The sequence below is a fragment of the Phoxinus phoxinus genome (assembly GCF_949152265.1).
Source record: "Phoxinus phoxinus genome assembly, chromosome: 2".
NCBI lineage: Eukaryota > Metazoa > Chordata > Actinopteri > Cypriniformes > Leuciscidae > Phoxinus > Phoxinus phoxinus.
Genome location: NC_136877.1, coordinates 37,527,479 through 37,542,192, shown reverse-complemented (window position 1 = coordinate 37,542,192; position 14,714 = coordinate 37,527,479). Strand labels below are relative to the sequence as shown.

The window sequence follows — 14,714 nt, the reverse complement described above, 5'->3', positions numbered from 1 at the left end:
CGCCCACTGCTGCTTATTACTTTCAAGGTGACATGCTGCTGTGACGGTGATGCACAGCTGCGGATAGCAAATGTTCTTGAAAGAAAAAAAAATGTTTCTTGGAAAATTGGATTATAGGCTACATCATAGTATCCATTTATCCCATGGTGACAGCATTTATATTACATTTGTGAAGGGATTTGTATTTAATTAAAGAGCAGGGATAATAATAATGATTTTTTGTTAATAAAATGCCTTCAGTAGGCATGAGAGATTACTGCTAATTTGGCAAATACTTCTACAAAATACTACTTTTTTTAAACAACTTTTTAAAGTTTCATGCTAAACATTTTCTTAAAGGGCACCTATTATGACATTTAAAATGTTCCTAATGTTGTTTAGGGAGTCCCCAACAACAGTTTTACATGCATGCAATGTCAAAAAACACTTTTATTTTCGTATAATATGCATTTATATTTACCTGATTTGCTCACCGACTCCCAAATGATTCGTTCAACGACTCATTTTTCCAAACCCCTCCTTTGCGCGACGCTAATCTGCGATTGGTCAGATGACCCAGCAGTGTTTACAGAGATAATACTTATGGTTTAACACGGAGTACAATGATGCTTTTATCAATTAAATCGTGTTATAATAATGATTATAGTCCACTGCTATGTAGTTTGTAGTAAAAAAATTAAAATAAGATAAAGAATTTAATGTTATGTTAGCGAGCATAGCCCAGAGTTCATATTGTAAAAGCACAATCAGTCTTTGTTTGCGTTAGCCCGATGCATAAACATAACGTTTTTACAAAAAAAAAATGCAGTTACGTTATGGTATTACTCTATTCTTTAAGACAAATCCGAAAACAACGACGAACACTTCACATATACAATTGCCATTGAAGACCTAGAAGCTAAACGGTGCTTACACAACAAACAAAATAATAATTAAGCATGCTACATAAAACATAAAAGCAACAATTATTAATAACACTTAGCTACAGGTTGTGATACGTAGGAGGAACCTGATGCAAATACACTTAGAACTGAACCTTCCTTCAATATCAGCCGGATCGCGAATCCAAGTTTGATTGCATTTAAAAAGCAATCGTCTTCAAAATGGCGCGAACAAAGCACAAGGCTCGGACTATACTTCTGTGGTATAGTTATATGAATTGTACTTAGTCTTCAAATGCTCCTCCTTGGGCAGATGAAAAAAGTTGGCTTTTGAGTCGCACTTCAGAACACAGCGTCTCGTCGCCATGATGTTTTCAAGTGTTTCCCTGGCCTTGGAGCGCAAAAAGTGGGTGTATCGTATTCAAATAACTTGACAAGTTGACGTCATCTAGTCAGAGAAAAAGCTTCGGTCTTCTAACGATTCATAAAAATGACTCCGAGTCGACTCTTACTTTTGAAAGACAATAACTTTATGACGGTGCACTTTCATATTTCAAACTTTGCAGGATGTTTTTGTTCACTTAGATCTATGTTACACACTACATGAAAGGTAAATTTAAAAATTCCATAATAGGTGCCCTTTAATGTAACATTGATGATACTAATACAATATAAATGGCTTTTGTCTTATAGTTGCATTAAAGCTTTTTTTCTTTGTGAAAACTGTTTACTATAATATCATGTACAAATACATGGTGTCCCTTTGACAGACAGTCTTAACAGTGAAGAATGGGCATTTGGTAGATCTTCATGAAGTTAGCTTCTCTGCCTGTGTTCGAAATGGCATACTATCATACTACTCTTACTTTTTCTGCAGTATCCAGTATGTATACTGTGCATAGTATGCTAATTTTCTGCATGGAATACCCGGATGACCTACTATATTTGCCAGCATCTGCTAAATACAACTCAAGAACACAGAAGTCAGTATGGAAGCTGTGTTCGGAATGGCATACTACCATACAACTCCTACTACGTACGTATATATTGGAGTATGCAATGTGTATACTGTGAATAGTAAGTGCATTTTCTGTATGCTGAATTTCTGGATTACCTATACTTGAAATCTGATGTATGCATCTGAGGACACTGCATGGGATACTGTTTCCCACAAAGAAACGCGCGTTTCATCTTCATGAAGCTTGTGGTGTGAGTAAACTGGAGGCGGGGAATAATTATGAACGTAACGCCTCATATATATATAGTGCTTTATACAATACAGATTTCAAAGCAGCTTTAAAGTGATTATCAGTAAACTAGGCTAATGATTCAGTGATGCAAACAGTTCAACGCTTCAACAGAACTCTAAAAAGATAATGGTCTCATTGTTCAGCTGAAGTCTGTTTAGTGTCTATTCAAATCCGTTCAGTAAAGTTCATCAATTATGAAATGAGCTCAATTCAGCAATAAACCATTGTTGTTTAGTAAGATCAATTGAACCATTTGTAAATTAACGAGAGCTTTAGAGACCACTTAGACAATTAGACCATTACATTCGACATAAACAAATCTTTCTCATGTGTTACTGTAGGGAGCAATTTTGTTAACAGTCCTGAACCTTTAAAATGAGCTAACGATAATTTAGTCAATTTGATTCAAACACGATAGGCTAATTACAGTGGGTAGAACAAGTAGCCAGCAGCTATATCACCCTGTAGCCCAAGACTGGTTGCCCACTGAAGCTAAGCAGGGCTGAGCCTGGTTAGTACCTGGATGGGTGACCTTCTGGGAAAACCAGGTTGCTGCTGGAAGAGCTTTTATTGAGGCCAGCAGGGGGTGCTCTCCCTGTGGTCTTTGTGGGTCCTAACGCCCCAGTATAGTGATGGGGACACTATACTGTCAAAGAGCACCGTCCTTCGGATGAGACGTAAACCGAGGTCCTGACTCTCTGTGGTCACAAAAAATCCCCGGCATCCTGGCCAAATTTGCCCAGTGGCCTCTGTCCATCATGGCCTCCTAATCCTCTCCATATATATATATATATATATATATATATATATATATATATATATATATATATATATATATATATATATATATACACACACTAATTGGCTTCATCACCCTGTCTCCTCTCCACCAGTAAGCTGGTGTGTGGTGGGCTTTCTGGCGCAATATGGCTGCCGTCGCATCATCCAGGTGGATACTGCACATTGGTGGTGGTTGAGGAGATTTTCCCCCTTCCATGTAAAGCGCTTTGAGTGCTGAGAAAAGTGCTATATAAATGTAATGAATTTGAATTATTATTATTATTATTAAGTATTTGATACACTGCCAATTTTGCAGGTTTTCCTACTTACAAAGCATGTAGAAGTCTGTCATTTTATCATAGGTACTATTCAACTGTGAGTGACGGAATCTAAAACAAAAATCCAGAAAATCACATTTTATGATTTTTAAGTAATTAATTTGCATTTTATTGCATGACATAAGTATTTGATACATCAGAAAAGCAGAACGTAATGTTTGGTACAGAAACCTTTTTTTGCAAAATGAGATCATACGTTTCCTGTAGAAAGATAAAACAATATATTGATTTAAAATTTAGTAATATGTTTTGTGTAAGAAAGCTGTATGCAAGGTAGGCGTGAACCATCATGCATTTTGATGTTTCACACCTGAGAAAGACAAAGACCCTCCCATAATGGCCCTATTAGGTGCTATCAAGGCCCTATCATTATGAGGAGCCTTGCACAAAGAATGAGAAGAGACTTAAAAAAGAATGGCTTTTTGATTTATATTACAACCGTATGGAACCGAAACGGTACGGGCATCACGGTTCGGTGCATGAATTTACATGGAGAATACACGGTATACAAATAAAATAAATAATTCGTTAAAAATTAACACTTCAGAAACACTACACTAGAGAAAAATATATGGAGTATCATATGTTACTTCAAATGTTTCCATTCATTATGACGTTATGAAATGAGATTGGAGTAAAAACATGAAGCCTAATGTTTGGTGCGTTTTGCACATGTATATAAATGTAGCATTAGGCTTCATGTTTTTATTCCAATCTCATTTCATACTTAGTCTGGCACCAGTTTGACTAGTTGCTACAATGTAAAGTTTATATAACAATAACATGCTTACTATTATGAGTGAATGTCTTGCCTTAAAAATCTTTCTCATCTTCAAATCGCTTTCTTCTAATTCTTCTTAGGTAATCCAAGGTAAACAGCACAGCACAGCACAAACACAGTCTTCCAAACTCGATGAAAAGGTTACTTAAGTCTCTTATTCTTTGTTTTGAGGTAATGAGGGAGTTAACAGCTCTGCGTTCCTTCACATGGAGATTTGCATGTGAACAGCTGGTGGCGCGTGGGTGTGGTCACATTAGAGTTAATTAGGACGCGTTTGAGAAACTGTACATGTCGTTGCTTTTATACGGATTACTTAAACAGAGAATATTTGTTTTTGATATAATTGATCATTAAAAAATAGAGACTACAAGCGTTGTAAAGACATACGTTTCAAGTGTGTGTGACAGGTAATTTTCTGTTTTCAAAACACAAAATTTAGTTTTTATTATGTGTACACAAATAAAAGAAGACATTTAACAGTTTTGAATGATGTGTAACATGTATATGTAAGATCAAAATCAACAGTAATTTGAGTCTGTTTTGCACTGATAAGAAAAAAAGCGAGCAGATCACGCCGGCGTGATTGCCGACCCCAGAGGGTTAAGACTGCTGGTGAGGACAGTTGACGGGTAAGACATTTTCACTCAGGCTTCCACAAAAGTTAGCATAGTTAGCACATTTATTTGTAAGGTAACAAGGACAGCTGTGCTGAATTCATGTTCAGTGTTTGTCATGTGACAATACTGTAGAATACTACTCAGTCTACAATTTGCAACAAATAATGTTTCAACTTTCACACACTATTCTTCAAAAAAATAGTTGGCAGTTTGCACTGTATACTGGGCAGTAAGTAGTAAGTTAGTGCGCCATTTCGAACACAGCCTCTGTCTTATTGAAATTCATTCGATTCATTCATTCGTTTTTCCAGTCAATTTGTATCATTGGTATAATAAATAACTTGCAAAGTACTAAACTTTTTGACAGACACTGTGACAATTTTGGGACTCTTTGACAACAGCTGAAAGCAGATTACAATCAATTGTTTAGTACATTCATAAGCAAAAGAAATCTGCTTGATCAGATTGAGTCTATGAATTACTAAGCAAGAAAAGGAGAAAAAAAGGAAGAAAAAACTCCCCCTCAGCGGTCCACCCATGGAAACAGCTTGCAGCATAAATTAAGGTCCCATTTCTAGCACAAGAGCCATTGCCCTAAACATTGGATTTTTTTATTTTTTTTTAATTTTTTTCTGCATCCGTAAATTATTTGTTGCTTGACAAATAGATGCCCGGTTTCACAGACAGGGCTTAGATTAAGCCAGGATTTGGCTTTAGTTCACTTAGGGCATTTAAGTAGCTTATTTAAACGTGTCTTAAAAATAATTACTAGTGTGCATCTTGAGACAAAACAATAACAGTAGTATTTTAAGATATGTCAGTGCAAGTTGCTTTCAGTTAAAACCGCTCAAACATACATTTTAGTCTGGGACTAGGCTTAAGCCTTGTCTGTGAAACCGGGGGCAAGTGTATTCACTACTTCAAAAGGTTGATTTTAGCCTCTCAATCAGATGCCAGCTGGCAGTCAGAAGCAATCGACTGCCAGAAGTCTCAAGGGTTGTAAAGGACTGAAAGTCGATGATTGTGTTCTGGCTTACCCTTCTCCCTTTTAAATTTGTATTATTATTATTTATTATTAATGTTTTTTCACCCACTTTAGCATAATTTAATTCCTATTTTGATTCCTATTTCTTTTCTTCTGAATACAAATAAGCAGAGATGAATGTACTTTCAACAATTTTTTCTTTATATTTCCTTTCATATTTTCTGTATTTTACTCTATTTAATTTGTTCAAATTGCTTAATTTGCAAGCTCACCTCAATATCCTAAATGAAGTCAAACATTTTAGCACTGTGTAAAGTCATCTGTGCTGATATGTCTCTCTGATGATATTTCCACAGGCCTTGAACATGCAGTCATCTAATAAGTGCAGTAACACAATGACAAATGTGTGATTCATCTTAACCATATATTTTAGCCGCAGCAGCAGTCAGTGAAGGGTGGGTGGTGAGCCTGCTGTTACAGTGTTACTCTGCTTTCTCTGATGTGAAAATCTTATGAGACTGGAAAAGATACATTGGTTACTCTTGAGAAAGTCTGTTTGGAAATCTGGTAATAACTTTAAATGCTCATATGTAGATTTTTTTTTTTTCCGTATTTCTCCAACTATTTTCACTTGACTTTGATCATGTTATTCAGAGGTGCTTTCAAACAAAAACATGCCTTCTGTGTCAAACATGGCCTTATAAATAACAGATTGAGATTTTTCCAGATTTTTTTTTTAAATGTCCTGTTATTAACTTTTTCCTAATTTTTTCATTGATGCACCGCATGCAACATCATAATTGTGTACACACTGCAACAAGCTCTTTGAAGTGAGGGCGTTGCTTAAAGCGCTCTGTCACGATAATCTCTAATGGAGCTATTCATGTTCTGCGTCATCTGACATTCACCACAATGTAGTCTAAACGGCACTTAAACAAATATAGCAGCTCAGGTCATTTATGACCATAGACCATCAGTGTCTGTAGGATTCTGCCTACTGAGTGTACGTCCTGAAGTGACAGGAAGACATTATGTCTTTTATTATTTTTTATTTTTTGAGGGCTTCCCATACTGACATCTCACATTTTATTTTAAATGTGAAAACATTTTGTATGCTCCGATTGTCTCTGCAAAAGCATGAAAATGCATGTATATAGAATATATGAATTTCACTGACCAATTTACCTGAACTCTAAAAATACTCAAAGAAAACATACTCCCCTCCGTTTGTTTGCCAAGGTACAAAGCGGTTCTGACATTTGGGATTTTACTAAGCACATTGCACCAGCACGTAGCTTGACAGTACATGAAGGGTCGGTCTAATTAAACGCTAAAGCTCTTGTTTCAAAGGTCAATTTTCATGGCCGATCTGCCTCCCTTGGCACTGATTAGATGTCTTTTGTCTGCAAAACCTCCGCAGTAACACCCCCTTCACTGCTCTTCATGTCTTGACAGGATTCCTGAAATGAGTGGTGTAGGTGGCAGTGCCATTTCATCACTGCTCTGATGATGAATCAGAGGTTTGAGAACTGAGGAGCGGTTGCTAATTGTAATAGTTAAAGGAGAACTGCATTCTTGGGTCTCACCAGCTCTGGCCCACATGAGGAACCCATGTGGCTTGTTGCTATGGTGAACAATCATGGTGGAGATAGGAGTTGACAGGAGGAAGCACGGCTGTGGGCAATAAAGACTGCCTTAGTAATTAGAATCCACTCTCAGCACAGGTGTATAAAGGGATGGATAGTGACAGCTTTATATGTGAGCTTGACGTTGCAATACTTTGTAGATATGTCATTTTTGATAGGATGCATGTAAAGAGCAGACAATGTAAAGGAAATATGCACTGTTGTAAAGAGCTTTAATTATGTCAAGAGCCAAGAAAGTATTCATAACTGCATCATTAGAATTTCACATACTTAGTTCAGCTGTGGCAGACATGGATGGACATATATAGCTTATGATGTTGTCAGTTCTTTTTATATATAGGCCTATATAGTTATACAGTACATGTAGTCTTTGGAAAATGTTAATTTATATGTAGCCTATAGCCTCCCCCTCTATCTGTGTGTGTGCAGAGTGTTTGAAATGAGTGTTTGAGGGAGTTTCAAACTTTTTCCATTTTTTTTCTCTTTCTAGATTAAAATATATTATTTGAGCTTATTAAAACAACAGCAGTGTGCAAATGTTTATCAGATGAGACTGCTTCAGTGGAAGATTGTTTAATTGCTGTTAGTAATGCAGTTGGTGTGTTGAACATCTTGTTTGCATCGAGAATGAACAAGGCAGTTATTTTTCTGAGGGAAACATCTATGGTTTTGATTTGGTTGATCCGGTTTTGCCGCTGTCTAACCCCCCGAAAAAAGTTATCCTTTCCCTTTATCCTTTTATGGCAAACTAATTGGACCGATCAAAATGTTTCTGCTTGGTTTAAAACCCCCAGAATGAAAGCATATCATGTCATTCAGGCGTCACACGTTTGTGATTTTTAAATGCTGAATTTTCAAACCTGGAAGTTGCTGTAAAACTGATATTGAATTGGAAAGATTATACAATCTTTATCACTGTTGATTCAATGAAATGCTTCACTTGCGGTAAACAGCGTCATGTGAGACAATCATGTCCTTTGAATATGAAGGCTGAAAAAGGAGAAGGAGTGTAATTCCGCAACAGAACAGGTGAATACTTCTCTGGATAATAATAATGCAGAACATTTTAATAAAGTACAGTAAAATGGAACCACTGCTTTACCTAACAATACAGAGGGTTTTTATAACTTTTTTAGAATTCTTGGAGAGAGGAGAGATTACATTTCCCATCTTTAAGTCAGCAGATTACTGCACATAGCAGGGGTGCCCTAGTAAAACAAAAAAAGAAAGCTCTTGAACAAGAAATCTTTGGACAAAACAGTCATAGTACTACAGGTTTCATTTCCACTGACCCTTTTGCAATGAATGTATTTCTTCTATGCAGCTGTGTGGAAGAACAAGGCAAAACAAAGTTCGCCTGTCTAATGATATGGATTCTCCTACTGCTTTTTTTTCTTTGGACTTGGAAAAAAAGCCAAGAGAGCGTCAACTGAAACTTCCAGATAGAAGAGAATCAACAGCAAAAACGGAAATGAATGCTTTTGCTATTTCTTTTTAAGAAGATTTATACCTTTCTGAGCCATACAATGGAGTAGAAGCTGATGTACTTCTGAGTGACTTAGCACAATTATTTAAGGACAAGATGTATCTTGAGAGTCCTTTGACAATGGCTGAACCTTCGAGAGCTGTCCAGGAGTTGAATTCCGGAAAGTCACCTGGTTTGGATGGTCTTCCAGCTGAGTTTAATAAGGCTTTTTTGGAAGTTAATTGCTCAGGACTTGTATAATGTTTTGTTGGAAAGTATTTAAAGAGAGACCCTTCATCTAAGCTGTCGGAAAGTGGGTTTTAACTTCAATCCCTAACTTAAAAAGGAGACCGTGGCTGTTTGAATAACTGGCGTCCCTTCCACTTGCTTGCTGTGTGTTGATCTTGGTTGGTCTTTATGAATGAATGAATGAATGTCTTTATTGTCATTGCATTTGTGTACAATGAAATTATAGAGCCACTCTAATAAGGTGCACCATTATAACTTAAACAATATAAGACTCCTATCATGACACACTCAATTACAATCAATATAAAACACTAAAAATATAAAAAACTCCTATCACAACATACACAATTGCGGTCATACACATACACACACACTCACCCCCCCCCCCCCCCCCCCCCCCCAAATACACACACATACCCGCGCACCCACGTGTACATTCAACTTCTCACTCATCATTCATCCCAAATTTAATCCACATAAATTTACTCATTCATTTATTAGTGGCTAATAAATATCTTTTAAAATGTTAAGTAGCTGTGCAAACTGCATCAAAAAACTTAAAAGGTTTAGTTTCATTTAGGACTGTTATTGCTTTAGGAAAGAAGCTGTTCTTAAATCTACTAGTCCTTGTCTTTTGACATCTAAAACGTCTCCCTGAGGGCAAGAGTTCAAACAGCTGGTGACCAGGGTGAGAACAGTCAAGTGCAATTTTGGTTGCTTTTGACATCAGTCTTGAAGTAGCGATTTCCTCTAGTGAAGGGAGAGGACAACCGACGATCTTCTGTGCTGTGTTGATTACTCTCTGTATCCTTTTTTTATCAGCTACAGAGCATCCAGCGTACCACACAGTTACACAGTACACCAGGATGCTCTCTATGGAGGAACGGTAAAAAATTACTTTAAAAAAAAAAAAACTTTACTTTATTTGACAACCTTTTTTTGGTTAGAGACAGTATTACAGTGGCAAAAAAGCTGGTCTTCTCTCTTTGGACCAAGAAAAAGCCTTTGATAGAGTGGACTATCATTATTGATTTAAGACTCTTGAGGCTTTTGGATTTGGTCATAATTTTGTGTCCTTTATTAAGCTCATGTATAGTGATATTTATAACATATTAAGAGTAAATCGCACATAAACAAGGCCCTTTTCAGTGACGAGGAATAAGACAAGGATGTCCTCTCTCATGGTTCACTCTATGCTATTTCTGTTGAGATTTTTTTTAAGTCTGCTGAGAAAAAGACAGTGGAAATGTCCTTGGCAGCCCTACAATTATAGCATATCAGACGATGTAAATCTGATAATTAGGAATTCAAATGATTCTGATAGTATAATTTTATGTTTGAATATTTTTCAGAAAGCACCTCTGCATTTATAAATTTGGAAAAAATAACTGTTTTGTTAATGGAAGACTGGCGTAGAACAGGGGGACCCCATTAGTTGCCAAAGCAGTGTAAATGGGCCAAGGATGTTTTAAAAGTTTTTGGCATTTATTTTGGAACTGGCCAGTATATGGAAAAGAACTGGGAAGGAATGGTTGACCGGGTTATTGGTAAAATTAAAAAATGAAAGTGAATTCTCTCACAGCTCTCATATAGAGGACGATGCCTGGTAATTATTAATCTGGCAGCTTCAATGATGTGGCATAAGGTTACAGTGCTTTTAAAGGTTCAAAGAGCATTTGTTGTTGTTGTTGTTGTTGTTGTTTTGGAATGGCCAACATTGGCTTCCTCCTGGGGTGCTCTATCTTCCCTTTGCATAGTGAGGTCAAGGCCTTATACATGTTGAAAAACAAATTTCAGCAATGAGACTATAAATATTGCAAAAACTATGTACTGCTTTGATTGTATGCCATGAATTGATTATTGTTTGTACATGGAGGAACAAGATCTTTACAAACAGTTATTTTTAATTGGGAAGCTGTACAGTATGTTGAAAATGTGTATTGTTCTCTTTTTAAATCATGGAGTTTGTTCAAATTTTCAATAGTGGGTGATGAAAATGATGGATGTTCAGAACCTTTGTTTCCCCCTGAATTCACTTAATTTATATTTTATTTTTAAATTAATGGCTTGATAGACATCTCCTGCATTAAAGTTGTCTCAAAAATAAAATATGATATAATAATAAATAATTTAAAATATAAAAAAATATTTGTTAAAGGGGTTTGAATTTTTGGATTTCCAAAGTATGGTGAAGAAAACGGTATCACATTTGTGTTAAATCAGCACATGATCAGTCGAAGTAAAGTATGGATACTAAATGAGGGCTTGCCTTTCTGTGCTAATTTTACTAAGGGCTGGGGAAAAAAAAAAGATTTTTCGATTAATCGTTTTTTAAAATGTGGTCGATCCAAAATCAAGGCCACGAATCTATTTTTTTTCCCATATTTATTTGTCTATCACCCAAAAGCCAGTATTAGTTTTCTTCCACTGTTCATAGGCTTACAGCCTCCAGGTTACAGCTAATGTTGTGAGATATTATGTTTGTTTTATCTGAAACATAAAATAACCTGATCCTGTTTGATCAAGGCATGCCACTGTTCTGACTCGTCCAATTTTCAGCATCAATTTTTCATCTTGAATCGAATTGGAAGATCTGAATAGATACCCAGCCCTAATTTGAATGTAAATCCCTGATGGAGGCTGTTGTATAAGCTGTTACATAATGTGGATATCTACAGTGGATAATACTTCAGTGTGTGTTGGCTACACACATCTTTGTTTCTAAATTTAATAGAATTATTGGTCCCACTTTATATTAAGTGGCTTTAAGTACTATGTACTTACATTGCAATTAATAATTTAATACAATGAACTTATTGTGTACATACATGTTTTTACATTGTACTTATATTTTAAAAATACCAACATGTAATTACAGCTGTAATTAATTTATGTAATTGCATTTGTAATTACACAGTTGACCCTTCCCTTACATCTTAACCCACCGTTAAACTTACTCATACCAGCACACCTGTCCCTAACCTTACCCGTATCACATCTCAATAGCAGCAAAAGTGTTTTACAATACAACATGAACACAATAAGTACATTGTACTTATTTTTCGATGTAAGTACATAGTACTTAAAGCCACTTAATATAAAGTGGGACCGAATTATTTTACCCGAATATTTTTCTGTAAGGCTTCTGACACTTTCATTTATTTTTTGAGAGTTCAAGGCTGGTTCCACTTGTTGTACTTTTGGATAAACAAATAGTTTTCTTATACAAATAGCCTATCCTTTTTATTTTTGGTTGTAAAACAGTCGTGGAGCGAACATTGGCTTTAAAAAAAAAAATTGTTATGGGCCAAACCAAGTTAGAATTTAGGTAGCTATTAAAGGGGCATATTATAAATTGATAATGCACTTTTTTTAATGAATGGGTGTCCCTTATTTTGCCACACTTAAGGCAAACCTAGTGACAACCGAAAACAACTTATAAGTAAAAAAGGAGCTCTTAGTTGTCAGCAAATGATTTCATCAGTTATTCACTAAAAGAGCTGAAGGTGACTGCAAATACAACAACTGTGTAAATGAAAGCAATAACATCGAAATTATGAACATAGAAATAATGTATTCATGTTGCAGTGCATTGTTGGGAACTCAGTATTGTTATCCACAATTCAACAACTTCCTCAACAACAACTGTTCTCAAGTTCGTCAGAAAAGCAGAAAACAAGTCACAGCAAAGGCGCTTGCTCTGTTTGACGCACGTTGGATGGCTGCGCTTCCTAATGTATAATCTTATCACGTTTTCTCAAATTAATCTGCGCAATGAATTTAAACACCATCAGAATAAAGAATCAAACTGCAAAAAATCACATGGTGTGAAAATGCACCTGCACAAACCAGTTAACCCACTGTATCTACAACTTCCTCTGCTCTCTCGTAGGTATGTGCCATCCCTTATTATATTTATATTTGTTTATTTTTTATATATTTTGAGATGTGTTTTTTATTTGTAAAATTATTTTATTTCATTTAACATTTAGCTGTACCGGATTTTCATTGATGTTTTAGCTTTTATTCACTTTGCACAGTTTTGTCCCATATTTTGTTTACACTGATTTTGATGTACCGTACGCGATTCATACTATAGTGTATATATTATAGTATGCTATAGTAGATATTCATATATGAATTATGTTTTATTAAGTTCGGGAAGATCCAGTTCAAATGATCTACCCACTCAGCACGATACGGGGCATCACCTATATTCTTCAACAATTTTACCCCGACTCCTCACTCTCGGCTGGTTCCTGTCCCACTCAGGGGTGATTACTCTGGGTTCAGGCCAAATTCTGACCTCTAGCCCTCCCCTCAGAGAGCATACCCAATATGCATACTCTTCTATTCTATCCGATTATTTGTGTGAAGTCGTGAAACATTCAAAGTTCTGTTTTTTTTATTTAAAGTTTTACATTTCAAGCTAAAATAATTTGAAACATGATTGTGCTCATTCTGTAGTACAATTATCACACAATGCCCTTTCAGTTGCTCACGCTCGATGTAGTCGACGTGTTGACTGATTGGGATCACGCTTAGGGAGCCTGTCATCTTCGAGTATTCATAAAACGAGCCAATGCTCATTTGGCGTGCGAGCTTTGCATCCACGCTCCGCCCCGCAGCGCGGGTATAAATACGGAAGTGGATGCACACACCACTTGTCTTTCGCTTCGGAGCCGATCGGTCTTCATGACGGTGTCTCTGAAGAGTGTTGATTCATTCAACGAGCGAGTGTGTCGGTGCTTCTTCTGGAAGCCTCTCCCGGTGCTGTTGGTTCTACTGCACAAGTGCAGCGGTGGTCGCGAGCCTTCTGAGCTCTAAACTGCTGTATTAACAGCATTCCTTTTTGTGTTTGTTTGTCTGACGGCCGGTTGATGGCGAAGAAAGTGAGTGCTTCACTGGTGCAGGCTGCACCATCCCTGTGAGTGTTGCCGCGATCATTCCCCTGTGTGCTCCGGGACTGGTGAGAATTTTTCACTTCCTGAAAGAGCAACACGGGTGCGTTTGCGTCTTTTTCAAGATGTCATTCCACCCGTGCGTTTCTGGATGTGGTCTTTCCCTGTCTCCTTCTGACGGTCACATTAGTTGCATCACATGTTTGGGTTTACAGCATGCTGAAGCAGTTTTTGTGGATAGTTCATGTTCGAGAACTTGACTCACGGTGTTGAGATCGAGGCTCGTCTTTGTCCGTGAAGTCGAGTCCCCATTACCACGCCCCACCCTAGGGTGCCATGTGGGATGGGTGATCAGAGGATCATAGTGATGGCTTCCCCGCCCGGTAACCAATCCCTGTGGGCCCCTCACTCCTCTATCACACCACAGCCGGTGGATCCCCCCATTGAGCAAGCTGGTCCCTCTGTAATGGACCGACCAGCCGTTTCATTCGGGGTCCCTCCAGAGGACAGGATGCCTATTGCAGCATCGGAGGGTGAGCTGGCCTCTGGAGATGATGACTCTGCTGCGTTATTTCCCTCTGGGAGTGTAACATTGCCCGAGCCAGATCCAGAAATGTCAGCTATGCTGAAACGGGCCGTCAAGGAATCCTTCACGTGTCCCGAACAGTCTTGGTTAGATGATTGGTTTCTCGGGGCGGGTTGCACTGGTTCTCAGCCCGCCGCCCCAGTGCCTTTCTTTTACGAAGTGCATGGAGAGCTTGCCAGGTCGTGGACGGCAGCTTTATCTGCCAGAAACTGCCTGAGTAGCTTCTGCCCCCTCA

At 37.4% G+C, this 14,714-nt stretch overlaps 1 protein-coding gene across 3 annotated transcripts in view; it reads left to right on the top strand.

The window, feature by feature from the left end:
- The window catches only part of tub (TUB bipartite transcription factor), an 88,130-nt gene that overhangs the window by 14,429 nt on the left and 58,987 nt on the right, over positions 1-14,714 (top strand). The window contains exon 1 of one of the 3 annotated variants that reach the window (XM_079605321.1): positions 1,888-1,917. The exons of the other annotated variants lie outside the window; for them this stretch is intronic. Within the exon in view, the coding sequence (XP_079461447.1) occupies positions 1,889-1,917 (29 nt within the window). The 5' untranslated portion in view covers position 1,888. Of the gene's footprint in view, positions 1-1,887; positions 1,918-14,714 lie in introns of those variants that run through there. 3 annotated transcript variants of the gene reach the window in all.